Below are 22,792 nucleotides of genomic sequence, written 5' to 3' on the forward strand. Positions count from 1 at the left end.
ACCTGTGAAATAATTACTTTTGCTAATAAAAAGGCACTGGTCACTGCTGTTGTAAACTGAAAGAGACAGGGTAAGATTAGTTAAGCCTAATAAATGGATTTACTTTCACATTTTTGCCATTATCTATCAGTTGCAACTTTAAATATTTACCAAAAAGAGCAAGATCATAGATTATTAAAAAGTAACTAGTATGACATGCTTTACTTAACATGTTATTAAAACAGCCTTCTTAATAAATGTATCATTTAATACAGACATCTCCAAATGTTGATTTCCACATAGCCATTTAGATGCTACACTGATGCTGAGTTACATAAATTGTGATTACACTGTAAGCATGATGAAGAAGCAGATTCTTATTCACCAAGCCCCTTAAATAAATAAAAAAATCTATCTAAATGTTTGGGTGAAGGCAAAACAGCAATGTCTCCACATATTGTTAACTATCATCAAAATCCTTTAACTTCAATTAACAAATCATCTTGGCAGGAGTAGATTTGAATTAAGATTTTAATATCATACACTGATCACATACTGATGTTGTGAGAAATTAATCACTTCTAAAACTTGATAGTCCCTGATATATTTTTAAAATGGCAAGCTGCCTAAAATATCTGGGAAAAAAACCCAAGAAGCAGTGGATAAGTACTGGTCACTTAAGCAAAGCTTCTAATTCTATTAGTGCATTTGGGTCCAGCAGTTCTTCAATAGCAGAACCTAATTAGCTCCTGGTAAGCACAGGTAGGATTTTAAGATTAATGGCTTTTACAAAACCTTCAGTGAAGCTTTATAGATCTAGTGGTTAGTGCCATGATGGGATCACTCTCACCACTTCATAAATAAGTGCATCTAGTCGTGGATATCATTGGAAGAAATATCTGCACAATTAAGATCAAGGGACTTCAACACAACCAGAGGAACAGCTACTGTTAATGTATGTGTTTGTGCCATGCTTGTAACACAATTTCAAAAAAATCATGGCATGTAATTTCAGATGACTGAACATCCAATTCACTTGAAGCAAGTTACACATGAGCACATTCTACATGCACCTATGACAATGCACAGGGAAAAAAGTTTAAGATTTACAATGCATTAACCCAGCAATATGCCTATTGTATCCCAATCTGTAGTATTGACTGGTGGAGGTATGAATTTGTCACCAAGTTTTGCATTTTTTCTCATCCACACAGCACAGCTGCACTGAAGATATTTGCTGCAACCTACTGAGACTGCCTACAGGATGTATATTCAACATTTTGTATTGGAACATAAAGGTGGTAGTGGTCAGTGGGTGGCACCTGGAAGTCTAAAAAGCTAAGGATGTGGGAGTTAGTGGACAGGTGGATCTCTGGTACAATAATGCCAATTCTTCTTTTAGTTGACTATTTCAAATGTAAATATATTTGAAACATTTATTAACAAGTCAGAGGTAACAAGCAGTTATGACTAGCCATACATACTGGATTCAAAACAAATCTTCAATTTTTATTAACATGATACCTAGTAAGGACCACACCCACAGTGCTGTTAAATTCTTTTCTTTAGGCTACAAATCTTCCAGAACAGAAATCGTTAACCTGTTACTGTACAGCAAATTTTTATATACAGCATCAAGATGATTCTTAACACAGAAGTGTTAAGAAGCATCCAAGATTTTGTCTGTTTGATCCACTCTAGTTACAACTCCATTATGCTTGGCTACTACTCACAGCTATTGCCCACCAATGGCGCAGTCTGCACATTGCATATGCAAGTATTAACACCTTAAACCGAAAGACTGCCAGTAGCTACAGAGAAAGGAAAAAAATATTTGTTGGTTAATTCAGAACACAGAAGAACCACAAGATTCTCAGCTCACTGAAACTAACTGCTTACATAACAACTGAAAACAGCACAACCCAAGTTCTGTTATTGCGAAACAAATTTGAATGTGTGCTTATGAAACAGAAATAGAACATCATTTCCCACTCGTAAAGCAAAAGGTACCACTCATCACATGCCTACAAAGGCTCAAATATGCAAGCACATGCAACTCCACAAGTAAGTTAGGAACATAAGAAAGCTACACAAAGTATGCTCATGATTGTTTTATCTGACTAGAACCTGAGCAGGTAAATCTAGCACACCCAGTTAATCCATCATCACTGTGTATCTAAATGATCTTAGTGGTGTGCCACTGTACAAGAATATCATTAAACTGTAAGGACTTCAAAAATGTAATCAGAAAATTGGAAGAATTTTTTAATTTTAAGTTTTCTACTTACTGTATTTTTACTATTTATTGAATATTAACATTGCAACAATCAATTATTCTTTACGGACAGGCCTGCAATAGCAAGCTGTTCCAAATATTCTGCAGTAAAGAAAAATAAGTTATGGTCTTTCTAGGCCTGAAAACAAAATCAATAACAGACAGGTGAGATTTCTGAATTAGGGACCTTAGCCCTCATTTTCCTTGTTTATTGTTTGATACAAGATTGCCTCCAACTTGTTTTAAACAATGTGTTCAGAATCTAAAAAAATGTGAAACAAACACTTTAAAATTAAGGAAATCAAAACCAGGCATGGCCAGAGGTACAATGAATCCAAGTAATCTTATGCAAACATATGTTTCAGTGATGTGAAGCAAAACCAGAAGAAAGTCTGTATAAACCCAAAAATCATTTGGCAGAATTCAGTGCCTCTCCAGGGAATAAAAGTCTACTTTTTTTCACAGATAATATTTTTTGCTTTCTGCAATAAGGTGTATCATGGACAAGCTGCCAGAAAAATGATCAAAGAAAGGCAGACACAGCACAGTTTACTAGTTTATGAAATGTTTGTATCCACCATCTTATCCATCAGCAAATGGTCCAATGGAGAAGCCAGGATGATTTCTTACACAAGTTTAAAAGAGAGATTCTGAATACAGTCATCAATATAAAATGACTGAGACCAAACCAATTCACCTTGGCAAACAAGATCTGTTAGAATTAATGATCTTGCAAACACAGGGGGCCCTTTAGAAGAATTGTAAAGAAACAGCTTTTACTTAGACATCAGTGACTTGGTCCATGCAGTGTGAAATGCACTGTAACTACAGAGCCACAGCCTTACTGAGAGACACATTTCCCAGTGCAGAAGAGCTCCTCCCATGTGCCCAGGGTGCTTATACATAGAAAGGAGATTCATACTTCACATCATCTGTTTTCAGTACAATGTTAAAAAAAAAGCACCTGTTCTAGTTAAAAGACAGAAATCTGAAAAAAGCCTGAGCTCTACAGGCCAAACTAGCAACAAGTGTCTTCTCAGTACAACTGACATTTCTGTGGAAGGACAAAAACACTGGTTTAAACAAAACAATTTTACAGCTGGAGGACTATTGATCCTGTCTTTAATGAATTATCTTTATGTTACATTTCTCTCACGTCCTTGACTGAGTTTTTAACCTGTTCTTCTATGCCCCCCAAAGCAGAAGTTTCAATGTAGTGTGCCTAAGCATCATTACCCACAGGCTCCATGAGCCTCCTGCCATAGCAGGACTGGGCAACCCCTTTGACAGCTGAAATCTGACACAAGCCCTTCAGGTTTAAATTATCATAAAAAGATGAACCCTTTCACAGGACTCAAACTAGGAAACATCAGTGGAAGATGCAATGTGAGATAACTATACTTTTGCTGCTTTTTTTCTTTTTTTTTAAACCACTTACAAAGATATCAAAATATGAAGAAGAGTAGTCATACTGTAGGACTTCTTTCTCTAAGGTAGTCTCAATGCCTCCTTTTACCTAAAAAAAGGAAAAAACACACACAGCATTACATCAGAAGTTACTGAAAAAATACACACAAATCTAAAGGGTAAAATTAACAGTTCCCCACTGACAGGACCATTAAACTAAGTACAGGGGACATATATGCTAAGAATGTAAATTTCAAGATTAGTGTTCTTCTTTGTTTTTCATTATTATATACAATTTTCAAAGTGAAAACATTTAGGATTATCACCTGGCCTGTGTAAGTTACATTTCCATCTGTCCCAAAATAAAAGCAAACAAGTTGCTGAAGGAAGAAGAAATTATTAAATTAAGGTCTTTTACAGAAATCCACAGAGTATTTTATGTCTCATAAGGGGGATCAAAACAGTTGATCAAAAAGCCATTGAGAAACTAGCTCTAGTTAGTCACATGTTAGCACATAGAAAACTGAATTAAAACTCCAGACCTTTTCCTGATCAGCAAACATACTGTTTTAAGGGAGCTGAGCAAAAAACCCACTGTAAAAAAACATAGAAGCTGCAACTATTAAATTATTTTCCCACAAATAACTAATGACCAAATTTAATTTTCATTTTCTCAAGGGGTTGCAAAATTACATCATCTTAAGCCACTGCATTTCCTCCCAGTGTAAGGATTTGCAACTTTCCAGTTCAGACTGGGTAAGAAAGAAAATTATTTAGGATGTATTGGGTTAGTATGAGAGTACTATGTATCTTAGCTGGAAGCAAAAGCTTAGTGTTCATATCCTATTGATTTTAATATTAAATGCAGTAAGTAAGCACTGCATGGAAGAGTTATGTAAAGCACTGGAAAGCAACATGAACAAAAGTCTTCAACACTGAATTTGACTACTTCATCATTTTAAAGAAAGGAGGTACCACACCAACAGCTTATGCTCACCATCTCAAAACAATACAGTTGAGACACTTGCAAATGTTCCCCAACTGTACTGTAGGGCAGTGTTTTCCTGAGATTATTCAACTCCAACCTCAACTTCTATTTCTTCTCTTGTCCCTCCCTCTGTCTACCTGACACATAACTTTCTACAGAAAGCTTTGCCTTGGATTCACTACAGCATCAGGTATGATCATCTATTTCCAGCATAAAGATCAACTTCTCCCCCACACCTTCTGAACAGAGAACTGCCTTGATTCAGAATTTGTTCAAACTGTCATACAGCTTCTCCCTGAAGTGTTTAAACACCAAATATACCTAAGCACACTGGATAACAGAGATAAAAAGAAAACAATACTTGCAGGAATTCTGGAAGCTGTTCTGAAGTCCCATTACTTATATATCACTGATGGACAGTCTTAACAAAGTGCTATTTGACTTTTCAAAAATCAAAATAGTTCAGAACCAGAGCAAAAAAGCTTAACCATCCGTCAGATCCCATATATCAAATGATGATTTCTAATATTATATCTTCTGAAGACAAAAACCTTTTTCATTCTTGCTGACATGTGGCAGTGTAGGACTCTGGTTCATAATATGCTCTCCTTAAAACAAAGATTTTCACAAAGAAAGTTGCCAGTACTTTGAGATCCCATAATGCTGCAGCATTCAAAATAAAACACCATCAGTTGGCAGCATTTTCTATAACGATTTTTATATATTTAGAGAATACTAATATAGAAATCTTTGCTCTGAATCCCTGACAGAAGATAAAAAACTGGACTCTGCTCTTCTTAGTTGAACAACCTGTTGAGAAACTGGCCTAAAAAACTGAAATGCATGAGAACACTATGCTGCCTTTCAAGCTAATTTATGTCCAGTCTTTCCAAGTAGAGAGACAACAGACCTTCAGTCTCAAAATTACAGCACCCAGGTAAACAAAGTCTGTGTTTTCAAATTAAATCAGCAATTGTATTTTTCACTTTATCAATTAATTGTTTAAAAAGCCAGCTCCCCAGATGTCATAATGTTGGATCAATAATGGAGGTTATTTATCCTGTGACGGAATGCTGACAAAAAATAAAAACTTTCTGCCAAATCCAAAGTCACACAGTAACATTTTTGTTTGCTTGCAGCCTGCAAAGATAACTGGATTCCCAATGGTTTGCTCAGCAGGGTTCACAGATTACAGGAACATCAAAAAGTTTAGTGATGAGAAGATGATAAGCAATGTATCCTAATGATGAAAAGTATAGGCAATTGAGAAATACCATGGTCATGAAAGCTTAAAAGAAAGAAGCTGCTTTAATTTAAAGAGATAGAAATAGCACATAATTTGGGATAGAAATGAGAAGCTTATTACCTACTCCCGAAGAGAATAAATAAATTAATAAAGTCAAAGGCTACTGAAAAGACAACTCACATTTAGTTCTATTATCCACAGCAAGGTTATGAATAAGAGATCAAATGTAACAAACAAACAGAAAGTCCTCCTGACATCTGATATGCCTTTCTTCTCTCTGCCTTCATATGTCTCAATCCTTGTCATGAGCTGCGTGGGGTTGATGGAGTGGACATCCCGCAAGGAAGGACAGGATTCCACACTGCTACTGTGAGCATTTTCGGCGTCACCGGGCACCCGATTCATCCTGGGTTTCCTTAGAGAGGTCTTCTTCCAGTTTCACCATTACTAGAAGGCTGATCCATATAAGAAGAATTTCTAAAAAAACAGACAAAACCAGAAGATATTAGTCACCAGACCCCCGAATTTCCAGTAATTTCATCTGACCATGTCAGTTCTCTGTTTGCTAAAGTGACAACAAAGAGAATTCAGCAAACAGGCTCCACAAATGGTTTCTGTAATATGATATATCTGGGTTCTCTCCATCTCATCCATCTCTCAAGAGGATTTGTGAAGCAAGAGGATTGATTAATGCTCAGTTAGACAGGTAGGAATAAGGGAATATTGTCTAGACTTAGAAGGCTCCCTCCTCCATGTTGTTAAGAGTAAGATCATTCAATGGAAATGAACAAAAAGCAGGATGATGGGCATCTTGAATGGTTCTGATTTAAATGCTTCTAACTTAAAGGAAGTTCCATACACAATTCGGGAAAAATGACAGTGTTTGCTACTCGGACATTCAGAGCTGACACAACCAAAGTCCATTAAGAATCCTGAATACCATAGTAATTATTCTACAAAGCAAATACACTGCTATTTGCTCTACACACAAATTGCTATGACAATTTCTATTGCCAGACAGGGTCTCTGTGAAAAACTGTATGCAACCCAATGTTTAAAGGTGATGCCATTACCCAAAGTCTCTTCTGCCTATAAGGCTTTTTGAAAAAATGTTTTGGTTAAATTTCTTATAAAGCCCGAGCCGTTTGATGCACAATTCACTACATAATTACTCCACAAGAACCTTTTTCCAATTAAAACTTCAAGCACGAGCTGACTAAAAGATCATAAATGTTTCAAGGAAATGCTAAAAAAATTTAACTCGATGCAAAATACTCAGATGATGAAGCTATGCATTGTGCAATACAAATCATGTCAGTCAAGTTGTGGAATGCCTGTAGGAATGCCAACACAGACTTACTCCACATTAAGAATTCCAGGGAACCTCCTTCTCTCTGACTAACCCATGTTGGTAACACATTTTCTATCAGAAACTCTTTTGCAATTACTTCTATTCCTCTGTTTCAAATACCAGACATTGAACTTTACACTACAAATCACATTCCTATATTTGTAATAACCACATGATCTGAAATGACTGTCCACTCAAAACATACAAATTAATTATTTTCTAGTTATTAGTAAATAGTAACTAAAGTGCACACTGAAGTGCAGATGAAAAATTATGATCTCATTGCATCCTCTAATAACTAGTCCATATGAAAGGATCCGTATGTTGCTCCTTTGAAGAAAAGATTAATTTAAAAGCTCTGAAAGATTGCCATTTATCTTGTCCTCTCTTCCTCACAACAGAAATTGCAATTAATTTCATTAGTAGAATCAGACTCACAATTTTATACAGCAGAGTAGAGCTGAGTAGAGTAGAAGAGTAGAAGATGTATGTTTATTGGATGATGAATTCTCCAACTTTAGGATGAACTTTCTCAGGACAGCACACTGATGAGCCTCAATTAGAAACATTTGAGCCTAAGAAGATTTTTTAAAATCACCAATATAACAAATCAGAAGGACTGAGCTCTGAATAAGGCTGAAAAAGTAAGCTTACCCAAACTCATGACGTTTTTCCCTGTTTCTGGCCCACTGGGACACCCTACACTAGAGATCCCATTCAAGAAATCTGTAAGCTTTGTGCTTCATGTAGTTGAAAATGGGAGAAAAAAACCAGTGAAAGTATGTTACCAGAGTGGTAGCCCAGAAAGACACCAGTCAATCACACCTGAAAATAAGCAGTAAAAAATAAAAAAAAAAAAAAATAAAAAAAGGGAGATGACAAAGAATTCTCTTCACCTGTCCATTCTCAGCCTGTTTCAGAGGTTTAGAGAAAAGACATGGGGGATCCAAATCCAAATTTAAGAAGAAAACAAGGGAGACGACAAAGAATTCTCTTTACTTGATCCTTCTCAGCCTTTTTTAGGTGTTTATAGAAAACACATGGGAGATCAAGTCCAAATTTAAAGTTTCCTAAACATCAGCATTTCTTCTTAAGCAATAAAGGTCCTTGAAAGACTTGACCAGCCTGACAGAGCACTGTGGAGTTTGCTCATGCAGATGCTGCATACTCAGTGCCTGACAGCCCCACAGGGACCAGTGCAGGGCTTCTGGGTGCCCTGTGGAGGGAAGGAGGCTCTGGGTGGGCTTCCACCTCTTCCTTAGGAAGGGGGCACTGGGTGGACTTGACCTTTCAGGCTCACGCCAAGGAAGTACCAAACATTTGCACTTCCTCCTGAACAGGACAGACTGAGTGCAAAATCATCTCCAGCCAGTGGAAATCAACAGTCAGCACTTATGACCCTGTTCTTTCCTTTGCTGGAGTTGCAAAACAGGCAAGTGCAAAAACTAAGCAAAGGGCTATTGTGCTTAAAAAAATGCTGCTAATATTGTCTGTGTTAGAGCAGTGCTCCCACGATGTCAAACGTGCTGCTCATGAATGACATCTCCCTCTCTGCAGGACAGTTTTAAAGAGCAGAGGCAATGTTGGATATTCCCTCTCCAGCAGCCTGTGTCCCAGCCAGCCAAAAGCACCCGGCAGGGGCAGCCAAGCACAATACATCTTTAAAGCTTCCTCTATATCTACAGCAGCTGCCTGAAACCATGGCTGGCAAAGGGCTTTAGAGGAGGAGGATGTCTGTGGCCTGTGTTTGGGCAGGTGTCTCAAGTGCTACAGTGAGCTTTGGGCCACCTGAACCTGAGGCTGTGAGCAGAGTGGTTGCACTGGAGTGCTGTAAACAGCCCTTGTTTTGTACTGAAAAGTGCCCCCCTCAAGAGCCCTGCTGTGTCATGGTGCTCATAGGAAAACACCTGGGATGAGATACAAGCCCTAGAGCAGGCCACCAGTGGCCACACTCAGAAAAGCCAAGAAAGTGTTCAAGAAAAATAAAACACCAGCACTTCCAGAAAAATTTCTATCTACACTGGCTAAAAGATGTGACTTTATTTATTTTACTTCGCGTGTGGTAGTGCCATCAGTGCCATTTATACAGGAATTTCATAGAAAGGGGAATCAGGGCAAGGGAATTTATCTGTATCCTTGCTCTGGCTCCTCATCTCTCAGAATCACGTCTGGACACGGGGACACATGGTCTGTCTTGTCACACTGAGCTTGCGTTCAAGTGTTGAGATTCTTCACATTAAGAAAAGTAGCCTGGAACCCTTCTGCACTCATTGCAAAAGTCCTGCAAACTAATTAACCACAAAGTGTGTGCTAGCAGATGGTTTGCTAATTGTTGGCTATTAGAGGTGGTCTCTGGGCTGCAGGGTTGGCTTCTGCCATAGCCTGAGAGAAAAGCAACAGCACTGGGTTTGTCACTGGGAGCCATACACACCCCAAGTAACACTGTGTTACAGCTGCTGTTGAAACCTACTGAAAACAAACCCTCAACACCTTTTATGTAAGTCTCTGACAACAGTGCTGCACAACAATTTCCACCTTTAAGAGTTTTCTGTGACGGTTTAAAAAAAATTGGATTTTTTTTTTTTTTTTAATTTTCAATCAGAAATGCAGGATGATACAGCCAATACAGTGGCCAAGATGCTAAAGTATTGTGAAAACCACAACCTTTCACTACTAAAACAAAGTCTTTCCTGAGAAAAGGTTAAACACTTAAGCAGTAGTAATAGCCGTTCATAACAAAACAAAAAAAAAACCAATCAAGCACTCCCTTGCCATGGTCTCCTCATATAGGAGATAAAGAAAACCCACCAGTTCTTTACCTCTCCCTGTCCTTAGCAAAGGATTTCTTTCCTGATAGAAACCCTTCCATTACTACTTTTATTACCTGTTTAGTCTGCAGCAACACACTATGGGTCACAGTAAACAGAAAAATCCTTACAAGACCAGAGCTTAATACGGTAACTGGTATTATAACCATAATGTTCAAATATTTAAGTTGCAATTAATTTCTGATTGCTTCAAACACCAACTAGGATACTGATTTATTATACAATAACATGTATGAGACGTTTGTTTGATTTCTCCAATTCAACAACACAGAAGTGCAAGATTCTTCCTCGAATATGTTGGCCATTTGATCTACTTGTGGGAAACACACAGCATTCCATCAGCCCCCTCAAAACCTAGTCAACAAAATGGTGCAAAAGTTTTCTCCGACTCAAGCCCTGGGAATCCTTTAGAGAGTGCTTCAGGAAGACAGTATTTAAAAAAAAAACAAACATCCATTTTAGAACACAAGGTAAACTCTTACAACATTTTTCAACTAACAAGACATCTGTGATCCTTTAAAGTGACTCAGCTAAGCTGCGGGATTAAGCTGCTGGTTAAACATGAGGAATCACAGCTTCTGTTATCACAACATTTCCCATTACCATGTCACCAAACTTCTGCAAAAGCACTGGTAGTATTGTGCTTCCTGAGTGAATTCACTGATATTCATTAATCCTGCTCACTAGAAATATGCCTGATCATGTAAAACATTTCAATAATTACAGGTATTAAAATGGATCTAAATGGATCTAAAAAAAGCCTTAGAAAAAATGTGTGAAACTCCTGAAAAACTCATGCCTAGACCCTTGAGAATTCATAAACGTCAGAAATCAAGAAAACCACTTTCTAGCCCAAATACACCAAAACCAAAAATGACCAACCTATGTGAACTACAAATTTAGTAATTCACAAAAGTCAGCATCACTAAAGGCCAAATATTTCTTTCTCCACATACCACGTCTACGAAAGAAAAAAATTAATCCTGAAAAAGTCTAACTTGCAACTAATAGAAAACCACTCAACGTTAATGATCTGTGTCACAGCAAGAGGACCACTGGTGCATTTTACCAGAAGTGTCTGGCCCAGAACACTATCAATAAATAAAAAGCAGAGCACGATGTAGCTGGCCTTCTTAGAGCAGCAGCCAGATACAAACAGTAACAGCAACAGAAATAAGCCTTCTGCCATAGCCTGAGAGAAAAGCAACAGCACTGGGTTTGTCACAGGGAGCCAAGACTGAGGAGGCATCAGGGACACCCAGCAGCTGTGCCCAGAGCATGGCCTCCAAGGGCAGGGCCTGCCTCAGGCTCAGCACCCAATGCCCTTCCCAAAGGAAGCCCTGGGGCGAGGGGCTGTGGCGGGAGGGGCTCTGCATGGGGTTTGTCCCCATCACCCCCATCTCACAATGGCACCACCAGCAAAGCAGCAGTCACAATGCCCCGGGGCACTATAAAAGGGGGCATCCTCCTGGGTTTGCTGCCAGAGATGGCCCTGGGGCAGCCCAAACACATCTGAGTCCAAGTCCTCAGGAAGCTCCTGGAATTCCACGGAAGGGGGCTGAGGGAGAGACTGGAGGCTGGATAAGGCTGCCTCAGATGAGAACCACCACCAACACATGGAGATACCCCAGACTACTAGGATTCTATCAGCTGGACACCCATGGAGACCAAGGGATTGGCTTCTTGAAGAGCTCTGCAGAGCTCACCATCTTCTTCCCCTCCTCAGCCAGGGGCAGCAACCGTGAGTGATGCAGAGATGTTGCAAGGGCTCTCAGTGCTTTGGAGCACCCACTGGTGTCTCACCAGGCACGGGAAAGGATTTGTCCCCAAAGCCAATCAGGCTGGCTGCATGTGGCCACTCTGGGAAGCCCCGGAGATGGCTCCAGGTTGAGGGAGATTTGGGCTTGAGCAGCTGCAGGAGGTGCCCTTGTGTCAAGGAGGCAGTCTTGCTCAGATGCTCAGGGAGCAGCCGATCGCCAGCTCTGCTGGGGTCAGGAAGGAATTTTCCCCCGGGGCAGATTGGCCCTGGGCCCCGGGGGTTTTTTGCCTTCCTCTGCAGCATTCAGCATGACCCCTTGTCAGGCCTCCTCTGGCCCATTTGGGCTGGGTTACTGCCTCATGCTCCTGCACCACCACCGTGGCCCCTCTTGCCCTGCAGCTGGGGGGAGGAAGGCTTTTTTTCCCCCACCGTCGCCTTACAGGTGTCCCTGGGGTTTTTTGCCTTCCTCTGCAGCACTGAGCACAGCCCCTTGCCAGGGCTCCTTTGGGCCACTCTGTCCAGGGGCTGCTGCTCCTGCTCCAGGAGGTGGCCCGCCTGCCCCACATCTGGGGGGAGGCCACGAAGATAGGAACTACTAATAGATTCCTACTGGAGTCCAACTGCAGCCCAAAAATCCAAAGAGGGTAAAATACGGTAAGGGAAGAGTCCAAAAAGAGTCCACAGAAAGTTCTAAATAGAGGCCAGGAGGAGTTGAGAAGCCTGGACGGAGGGGGCAAAGTAAAGAAGGAGGACAGAAGGAGTAAAAAACATTGAGAAAAACTGAGTCAAAAAACATCTAGCTGGAGTCCAGATGGGGTCCCGATGGACTCCCAAAAATCCCAAAGGGCAAAAAAAGACAAAACCACATAAATAAGGTAAAAAAAGAGTCAAAAGAACAGTCAAAATACAGATAAAAAAGGCCCCAAAGATGACCTCAAGATTAGTCAACCAGAAAGAATTAGATCACCTGAAACACAAAACACAACAAAACCCCCCAAAAACCCTTGCCTGAAATAAGAGGTGAACCCTAGAAAAAAGAGCCAAAATGCAGCCACAAAAAGTAGTCTAAAAAGTTACAAATTGGTTAAAATTTAAAAGTTACTTAACCCTAAAAACTTAGCTAACCTCTAAAAGACAATCACCTTTTAAAAATTAACCTCAAAATTAATCTCCTGTAATTAGCCCTTAAGGATTAGCCCCCCCAAATAAAACACCTCAAGCTAGCCCCTAAAGATACAGTCAAAAGGAGGCAGATGGGACTCCCAAAAATATGGAAACGTTTAATAGAGCCAAAAGAGCTACTGAAGTAGCTTAGTCAGGAAAAGCTAATCAAGAGCCAAAGGCAAGGAGAGGCCGAGAAGAGTCCTAAAAGACCAAAGGAAGGCTCCTTTAAAAGCCCAACATTAAGGAGGACACCAGGAGTAAAAGAGGAGTCCTATAATACTCATAGAAAAATCAAAACATATTTCTCAGAATCAAAAGTTAGTCCTAAAATTATTTAACTGGGAAATTTAGTTCGCCTTCAAACAGTTGGCCCTCCAAAATGATTCCTGACTTTAACCCATAAAGATAGCGTGAAATCAGATCGATCTGCTAAAAATATGGAAAGTGTTAATAGGGTCATAAGGGATCAAATAACACAGGCAAAATAGCCCAGAGTGAGAGAAAGCAAATGCAGTGCTCCATCAAGAAGAGGAAAGAAGAGCTTTAATAGACTCCAGGAGGACTCCTTAAACGCTCCAGATACAAGGAGGCCAAAAATACTGAAAAAAGAGTAAAAGAAAACTAAAATGATGGGTCAACGTAGAGTCTAACACAGCTCCCTAAATTAACCTCCAAAATTAGCCTCAAAATTAGTTAACCGTAAAAACTTTGCTCACTTGAAAAAATCAGCCCCCCCAAATTAACCCCTAGAGTTTGCCCTTAAAGATACTGTCAAATCGACTCAGTTGGAATTCCAGAAAAATTCCAAAGGGTTCTCAACAGTGTCAGAACAGATCAAGGAGCATAGTCTAACAAAGCACTAAGTGAGATGAAGCAAGTTCATAGTCATGGTCATAAAGACTCCAGAAAGAGTCTTAAGAGAATCAAGGTTAGGGTTAGGGTTAGGGACCCCATCGGGACTCCTAAGACTCCTTTGTGAAAGGATGAGATCATGTAAAGAGACCCGAGGGAGACCAAGTGACAAAAATGTAAGCTTCAAAATGAGTTAATCTCTAAGGTAAGTGTGACTGAAAAGGATCCATAGGGACATAAAGGATCAAGTATCTCACTAAGGTAAGTTAGTCAAGAGCCAAAGGCAAAGAGATGGCAGGAAGAGTCTGCACAGCCTACAGGAAGACTACTAAAGAGCCCAGCCATGAGGAGGACACAAACACTTATAGAAGCCTGAAAAAAAACTCAAACAGGGCTCAAGGAGGAATTAAAGAAGACTCAAAGAAGAGGCAAAACACAGTCCCCAAAAGATAGCCTAATATCTTAGCCTCAAAATGAGCTAACCTCTCCAGGTAAGTTCAACATCCAAAGATAATTACCATCCAGAAATCAGAACCAAAAAAGAAACAACTCACGTTAGCCCTTAGAAGACACAGGAAAATGGAGTCAGATGGCATTCCCAAAAATACAGAAAGGATTCACGGAGCCATAAGAGCTCAAGTGGTAGGTATGAAAAAGCTACTTCAGAGCCAAAGGCAAGGAGAGGCCAGGAAGAGTCCTCACAGGCTACAAGATGCAACCAGGCATAGTTCAAGCAACCAGGCATGTGGACGACACAAAGACTCCAAGAACACCCAAACAACAGTCTAAACACAGCCTCCAAAACATAGCCAACCTAAAAGGTTACATTGCCTCAAAAACTTGGCACCCAAAAATTAACCCCAGAAGTCAGCCTTTATAAAAATTCAGTCAAACAGTGTCCAATGGCCCACCCTAAATTCCTAAAGGGGAAATAGGGCCATGAGGCATCAAATAACAACGTCAAATCCCAAAAAGGGACAAACAGAGAACACACAAAAGTCAGAGCAGCCAAGAAGAATCAGTCCTCAGAGAATACAGGAAGACTCCTTAAAGAGCACAGCCATGAGAAGGACACAAAGACTCAGAGGAGATTCAGAGAAGATGCAAAGAAGAGGAAAAAAGCAGTCTCCAAAAGTTTGACTAAAAAGTTACCCTCAAAATGAGTTAACCTCTAAGGTAAGTTTGACTGAAAAGGATCCGGAGAGACATAAAGGATCATAGAATCTTAATAAGAACAAGTCTAGAGCCAAAGGAAAGAGAGGGCAGGAAGAGTCTACACAGGCTACACAAAGACTACTAAAAGAGGCCAGCCATGAGGAGGGCACAAAGCCTAAAAGAACACATGGAGTTCAGGAAAAGTCCTGAAAAATCAAGGCAGGAGGAGTCAAGTCAGCATCAACAGGTAAGTGGCTACACAAGAGACAAGTGCAGTTCAAAGAGAAAATGGGTTGAGTGCATTTAAACCAAGTTTAATGGATCTCCCAGAGAGACAAAGCCAGTAGACAAACAAAGTCCCAAACTCTCAAAGAAAAAGCAATAAAAGAAGAAGACTCAAAGAAGAGGAATAAAGAAGTCCCCAAAAGTTTGACTCAAAAGAAGAAGACTCAAAGAAGAGGAATAAAGCAGCCTCCAAAAGTTTGACTAAGTGTTACCCTCAAAATAAGTTAACCTCTAAGGTAAGTTTGACTGAAAAGCATCCATTGGGACATAAAGGATCAAATAATCTTAATAAGAAAAAGCTAGTCAAGAGCCAAAGGCAAAGAGAGGGCAGGAAGAGTCTGCACAGGCCACACAAAGACTACTAAAAGAGCCCAGCCATGAGGAGGACACAAAGCCCAAAACAAGACATGGAGTTCAGGAAAAGTCCTGAAAAAATAAAGGCAGGAAGAGTCAAGTCAGCATCAACAGGTAAGTGGCTACAAAAGAGACAAGTGCAGTTCAAAGGGAAAATGGGTCGAGTGCGTTTAAACCAAGTTTACGGGATCCCAGAAGGAGAAAAAGCCAGGAGAGAAGCAAAGTCCCAAAGAGGCCAGGAAGAGCCCTATGCAGAGTCCAGGAATGGTAATAACAGAGGCTACGAAATACAGTCCAGGAAGAGTCACAACAAAAATAAGGAAGGAGCAAGTCAGGAAGGAGAAGGTGGGGAAAAGGGAGAGTGCAGGTAAGTTGAGTTTAAGAAAGTCAAACCGGAGTCCGAGCAGAGTCCCAAAAATTCCCACAAGGGTCAGGTAGGAGGTCCAATGAGTCAAATGGTGTCAAACCAAGTTTAACAGAGCCCTCCAAAAATGAAAAGTAAGATAAAATAATGTAACTTTGAAAAAAAAAAAAAAAAAAAATTAAAAATTAATGCTTCTACTTTTATCTGTTGTATTATGTGTCCTTGAGAGTGGTTTTGAGAAAAAAAACCAAAACACAACCCTGGCATTTCAGGCCAGTAACAGTCTCATTACTATTTGAGCCATCTTGAGTGCAGTAGATGGAGTGGCACAGTTCAGCTGTTACCAGACCTGCAATGACCACCTAGTCCAAGTGCCTGACAGAAAGGGAGAAGTGGATGCTACCAAACTGTAGGCCACCAACTCTCCACCAGGACAACTGTGCACGGATCTGCAGATGGCACTCATTCAGCACCAGGAACGGAACCGCCTTCGGTACCTTTAAGGGTACTGGGTGAGGGCAAATATAACCCTCATTTTTAACATGGAAAAGAAAAGGGAAGGTGAGCCAGGGAACTACAGGCCAGTCAGCCTCACCTCTGTGCCTGGCAACATCATCCTCCTTAGGGCATGTGGATAACAAAGGGGTGACTGGTGACAGCCAGCACGGCTTCACAAATTCCAAGTCCTGTCTGACTCATTAGGTGGCTTTTTAGGATGGGGTCTCAGCCTCAGTGGACAAAGGCAAAGCAACAGACATCATCAACCTGGACCTGTGCAAAGCATTTGATGCTGTCCGTGTGACAATTCTGATCTCTCCATTGGGATGATACTGGTTTGATGAATGGACCCCTCATTGGATAAGGAACTGGATGGATGGCTGCACCCAAAAAGTTGTGATCAGTGGCTCAGGGGCCAAATGGAGATGTGTGAGGGGTGGTGTTGTTCCTCAAGGGTTGGTACTCGGACCAGTGCCATTTAACATCTTTACTGGTGACATGGAGTGGAACTGAATGCACCCTCAGCAAGTCTGCAGATGACACCAAACTGTGTGGTGAAGTCACCACGCTAGAGGCAAGGGATGCCATCCAGAGGGACCTTGACAGGCTCCAGAAGTGGGCTCGTGCAAACTGCATGAAGTTCTACAAGGCCAAGTGCAAGGTTCTGCACCTGGGTTGAGGCAATCCCATGCACAAAGAGAGGCTGCGAGGAGAAAGGACTGCGGACAGCCCTGAGGAAAAGGACTTGGCGGTGCTGGTGGACCAACAAGCTTAACATGAGCCATCAGTGTGTGCTTGCAGCCCAGAAAGCAAACTGTGTCCTGGACAGCTTCAAAAGAAGCACAGACACTCGCCTGAGTGAAGTGATTCTCCCCCTCTACTCTCTTCTTGTGACACCCCACCTGCAGTACTGTGTCTGGTTCTGGAGTCCCTCAGGATAAGAAGGACATAGAGCTCCAGGGACATGGAGCTATGTCCGGAGGAGAATGCTCAGAAGGCGGGAGCACCTCCCCGATGAAGACAAGCTGTGGAAATTGGGGTTGTTCAGCCTGGGGAAGAGGAAACATCAACATATTGTAGCTTTCTAATATCTGAAGGGAGACTACGAGAAAGCTGGGGGAGGGCCTTCTACATGGGTGTGTAGTGAGAGTACGAGGGGACAGGGTTTAAAACTTGAAGACGGGAGATATTTAGGTTACACATTAGGAAAAAATTCTTTATTGTGATGGTGGTGAGACACAGGTGAGAACAGGCTACCCAAGGAAGCTGCGACTGCCCCCACCCTGGAAGTTGCTCTACACCAGGCTGGATGGGGCCTTGAGTACCCTGGTCTCTTTGGAATGGCTGCTCTGGGTTATGTTCGATGTGCCTGAGGATGCAATTCTGCCCTCTTGGCTGCCAGGCCACACTGCTGACTCCTCTTGAGCCTCCTATCAGCCTCCCAGAACCCTTTCTGCAGGGCTGCTCTCCAGCTACTCCTCTCCCAGTTTAGTCCTCTGTGTCCAGCATTACTCTGCCCTACGGGCAGAAGACACCATTTTGGCTTTTTAAATTTCATCCCATCAATCAAAGCCCAATGCTCCGACCTGTCTGGATCCCTCTGCAACACCTCTCTTCCCTCAAGACAGCCAACAGCACCTTCCAGATTGGTACCAATCTCCAAACCATCTAACACTGCATTCAGCTTCTGCATCCAAACCACTGACAAAAACATTGAAAGGAACTGGCCCGAGGCTTCAGCCCTGAGGAATACTGCTGGGGACTGGGTGCCAGCCAGTTGTAGCCCTGCCCACAAAAGGAGCTGATGAAAAGAAGCAGGGTTAGCACTGCGCTCCTTTCAGGCCCTCAGAGCCTCATGAAGACTTTACTGCTACATGGCAAGAGCTGGCCCACGTGTTTCAGGTTAAATTCCCAGTTAACTTCAGAAAGAAAAAAAAAAAAGAAGTTTCGACGAAAACCAAAAGTGAAAGTGTTACATGCAGGTACTTTTTAGAAAATGGCAATGATATTTCCACTTAAAACATCAGAGAAACCATATCTACTTAAAGTTGTCAAAAAAGACCAGGAAAGGGGTTGATGAGGGTGGGCAGTCCACTCAGTTTATCTTTGTGTGAGTAAATTTGAATGGAAGATGCAGACTTAGCCTTAAGTCACTTAGCACTAAGGAAAACAGGTAACAGAAAACAATCATTAATTCCACTTACTGTCAACTTACCTCATTAACACACTAAAATACCCTCCCTCGGGGTGGAAGGACCCCCATCCTCTGGGCATGCCTAGGGAAAAGTAGAAGCACTGCTGCATCAAGGGGAAACAAAGAACAAGCGCACCCATCCTGTAGACAAAGGGTTTGGGTACACTTAGAGATCAGGTCATTTAGCATTTTTTGGCGTAGAAAAGAAACCCTGTTATGAGGAAGCTGTGCTCGCTCTGTGGATTTATCACCAGGAACCCCTTTCTCTGCAGAACTGGAATGAAGAAATCCCTCGACTCTATGCAGAGCGGCTCAGTGCACTGAGTAAACAGACCCTGGTCTGGGGAAACCTAACTACACACCCCAAGTAACACTGTGTTACAGCTGCTGTTGAAACCTACTGAAAACAAACCCTCAGCACCTTTTATGTAAGTCTCTGACAACAGTGCTGCACAACAATTTCCACCTTTAAGAGTTTTCTGTGACGGTTTAAAAAAAATTGGATTTTTTTTTTTTTTTTTAATTTTCAATCAGAAATGCAGGATGATACAGCCAATACAGTGGCCAAGATGCTAAAGTATTGTGAAAACCACAACCTTTCACTACTAAAACAAAGTCTTTCCTGAGAAAAGGTTAAACACTTAAGCAGTAGCAATAGCCGTTCCTAACAAAACAAAAAAAAAACCAATCAAGCACTCCCTTGCCATGGTCTCCTCATATAGGAGATAAAGAAAACCCACCAGTTCTTTACCTCTCCCTGTCCTTAGCAAAGGATTTCTTTCCTGATAGAAACCCTTCCATTACTACTTTTATTACCTGTTTAGTCTGCAGCAACACACTATGGGTCACAGTAAACAGAAAAATCCTTACAAGACCAGAGCTTAATACGGTAACTGGTATTATAACCATAATGTTCAAATATTTAAGTTGCAGTTAATTTCTGATTGCTTCAAACATCAACTAGGATACTGCTTTATTACACACAATAACATGTATGAGACGTTTGATTTCTCCAATTCAACAACAAACACGGGTCCCAGGGCTCCAGGTTAGTTGCTACGTGGACAAGGAAAAGCCCTTCTTTTTGCTAGCACAGAAGTGCAAGATTCTTCCTGAAATATGTTGCCCATTTGATCTACTTGTGGGAAACACACAGCATTCCATCAGCCCCCTCAAAACCTAGTCAACAAAATGGTGCAAAAGTTTTCTCCAACTCAAGCCCTGGGAATCCTTTAGAGAGTGCTTCAGGAAAACAGTATTTAAAAACAAAAAACAAGCATCCATTTTGGAACACAAGGTAAACTCTTACAACATTTTTCAACTAACAAGACATCTGTGATCCTTTAAAGTGACTCAGCTAAGCTGTGGGATTAAGCTGCTGGTTAAACATGAGGAATCACAGCTTCTGTTATCACAACATTTCCCATTACCATGTCACCAAACTTCTGCAAAAGCACTGGTAGTATTGTGCTTCCTGAGTGAATTCACTGATATTCATTAATCCTGCTCACTAGAAATATGCCTGATCATGTAAAACATTTCAATAATTACAGGTATTAAAATGGATCTAAATGGATCTAAAATGGATCTAAAAAAAGCCTTAGAAAAAATGTGTGAAACTCCTGAAAAACTCATGCCTAGACCCTTGAGAATTCATAAACGTCAGAAATCAAGAAAACCACTTTCTAGCCCAAATACACCAAAACCAAAAATGACCAACCTATGTGAACTACAAATTTAGTAATTCACAAAAGTCAGCATCACTAAAGGCCAAATATTTCTTTCTCCACATACCACGTCTACGAAAGAAAAAAATTAATCCTGAAAAAGTCTAACTTGCAACTAATAGAAAACCACTCAACGTTAATGATCTGTGCCACAGCAAGAGGACCACTGGTGCATTTTACCAGAAGTGTCTGGCCCGGAACACTGCCAATAAATAAAAAGCAGAGCACGATGTAGCTGGCCTTCTTAGAGCAGCAGCCAGATACAAACAGTAACAGCAACAGAAATAAGCCTTCTGCCATAGCCTGAGAGAAAAGCAACAGCACTGGGTTTGTCACTGGGAGCCAAGACTGAGAAGGCATCAGGGACACCCAGCAGCTGTGCCCAGAGCATGGCCTCCAAGGGCAGGGCCTGCCTCAGGCTCAGCACCCAATGCCCTTCCCAAAGGAAGCCCTGGGGCGAGGGGCTGTGGCGGGAGGGGCTCTGCATGGGGTTTGTCCCCATCACCCCCATCTCACAATGGCACCACCAGCAAAGCAGCAGTCACAATGCCCCGGGGCACTATAAAAGGGGGCATCCTCCTGGGTTTGCTGCCAGAGATGGCCCTGGGGCAGCCCAAACACATCTGAGTGCAAGTCCTCGGGAAGCTCCTGGAATTCCACAGAAGGGGGCTGAGGGAGGACTGGAGGCTGGATAAGGCTGCCTCAGATGAGAACCACCACCACCACATGGAGATACCCCAGACTACTAGGATTCTATCAGCTGGACACCCATGGAGACCAAGGGATTGGCTTCTTGAAGAGCTCTGCAGAGCTCACCATCTTCTTCCCCTCCTCAGCCAGGGGCAGCAACCGTGAGTGATGCAGAGATGTTGCAAGGGCTCTCAGTGCTTTGGAGCACCCACTGGTGTCTCACCAGGCACGGGAAAGGATTTGTCCCCAAAGCCAATCAGGCTGGCTGCATGTGGCCACTCTGGGAAGCCCCGGAGATGGCTCCAGGTTGAGGGAGATTTGGGCTTGAGCAGCTGCAGGAGGTGCCCTTGTGTCAAGGAGGCCGTCTTGCTCAGATGCTCAGGGAGCAGCCGATCGCCAGCTCTGCTGGGGTCAGGAAGGAATTTTCCCCCGGGGCAGATTGGCCCTGGGCCCCGGGGGTTTTTTGCCTTCCTCTGCAGCATTCAGCATGACCCCTTGTCAGGCCTCCTCTGGCCCATTTGGGCTGGGTTACTGCCTCATGCTCCTGCACCACCACCGTGGCCCCTCTTGCCCTGCAGCTGGGGGGAGGAAGGCTTTTTTTCCCCCACCGTCGCCTTACAGGTGTCCCTGGGGTTTTTTGCCTTCCTCTGCAGCACTGAGCACAGCCCCTTGCCAGGGCTCCTTTGGGCCACTCTGTCCAGGGGCTGCTGCTCCTGCTCCAGGAGGTGGCCCTCCTGCCCCACATCTGGGGGGAGGCCACGAAGATAGGAACTACTAATAGATTCCTACTGGAGTCCAACTGCAGCCCAAAAATCCAAAGCGGGTAAAATACGGTAAGGGAAGAGTCCAAAAAGAGTCCACAAAAAGTTCTAAATAGAGGCCAGGAGGAGTTCAGAGGCCTGGACGGAGGGGGCAAAGTAAAGAAGGAGGACAGAAGGAGTAAAAAAGAGAAAAATGGAGTCAAAAAACATCTAGCTGGAGTCCAGATGGGGTCCCGATGGACTCCCAAAAATCCCAAAAGGGCAAAAAAAAGACAAAACCACATAAATAAGGTAAAAAAAGAGTCAAATGCATCCCGGAGAGAGACAAAGCTACTACACAGCAAAGCTCAGAAAAAGGCCTGGAAGAGTCCAAATAGAGAATAGCAAGAGCCCTAAAAACCCTGGCACTGGGCTTTAACCCCAAAAGGGTTAAGAGGATCATAAGCAGAAAAATAGAACAGGCAAACAAATCCCTGAGGAAGACAAAGAAATTACAGAGTCAAAGTCAAAAAGAAGCTGGGAAGTGTCCTAAAAGATTTACAGGGATCATCCCTAAAGAGTTGAGGTGTGATGATGTCACAAAGGCCCAAAGGAGAACAAAAGGAGAGAGAATGTCTACGGAATCAACGTAGATTGAAAACTCAGCCCTCAAAAGTTAGACACAAAATTAAAACTCAAAGTTCAGTAGAAAAAGTAAGATAAAATGAACAGGAAGAAAGAGTAAAAAAAGAGTTAATAAAAGAGGGGCAGAAGAGTTAAAAGAACGTGAAAAAAAGTCCTTAGAGTGTCCAGGCATAAAGAGAAGAAAAAGTCCCAATGAAAACTACTTCAGAGCACAACACTTAAAGAACAGTCAAAATACAGATAAAAAAGGCCCCAAAGATGACCTCAAAATTAGTCAACCAGAAAGAATTA

The 22,792-nt window shown here is 42.0% G+C and overlaps 1 protein-coding gene and 1 long non-coding RNA gene across 12 annotated transcripts in view; both read right to left on the reverse strand.

Moving 5' to 3' along the window:
* STARD3NL (STARD3 N-terminal like) overlaps window positions 1-22,792 on the reverse strand; it is an 89,132-nt gene that overhangs the window by 6,158 nt on the left and 60,182 nt on the right. For 6 of the 11 annotated variants that reach the window (XM_071736031.1, XM_071736030.1, XM_071736032.1 and 3 more), the window contains exons 2-5: window positions 6,076-6,372; window positions 3,693-3,770; window positions 1,713-1,790; window positions 3-56 (exon numbers count right to left, since the gene is read on the reverse strand). In XM_071736031.1, the coding sequence (XP_071592132.1) occupies window positions 3-56; window positions 1,713-1,790; window positions 3,693-3,770; window positions 6,076-6,300 (435 nt within the window). In that variant the 5' untranslated portion in view covers window positions 6,301-6,372. Of the gene's footprint in view, window positions 1-2; window positions 57-1,712; window positions 1,791-3,692; window positions 3,771-6,075; window positions 6,373-8,142; window positions 8,430-22,792 lie in introns of those variants that run through there. The other 5 variants (XM_071736034.1, XM_071736033.1, XM_071736037.1 and 2 more) reach the window with 3 other exon arrangements.
* LOC139792530 (uncharacterized) lies at window positions 9,255-11,608 on the reverse strand. Its single transcript, XR_011724301.1, has 2 exons — window positions 11,283-11,608; window positions 9,255-9,648 (listed from the first exon to the last, which is right to left on the reverse strand). It is a non-coding gene; the product is annotated as an uncharacterized lncRNA (long non-coding RNA).

This window comes from Heliangelus exortis, chromosome 2, assembly GCF_036169615.1.
Source record: "Heliangelus exortis chromosome 2, bHelExo1.hap1, whole genome shotgun sequence".
NCBI lineage: Eukaryota > Metazoa > Chordata > Aves > Apodiformes > Trochilidae > Heliangelus > Heliangelus exortis.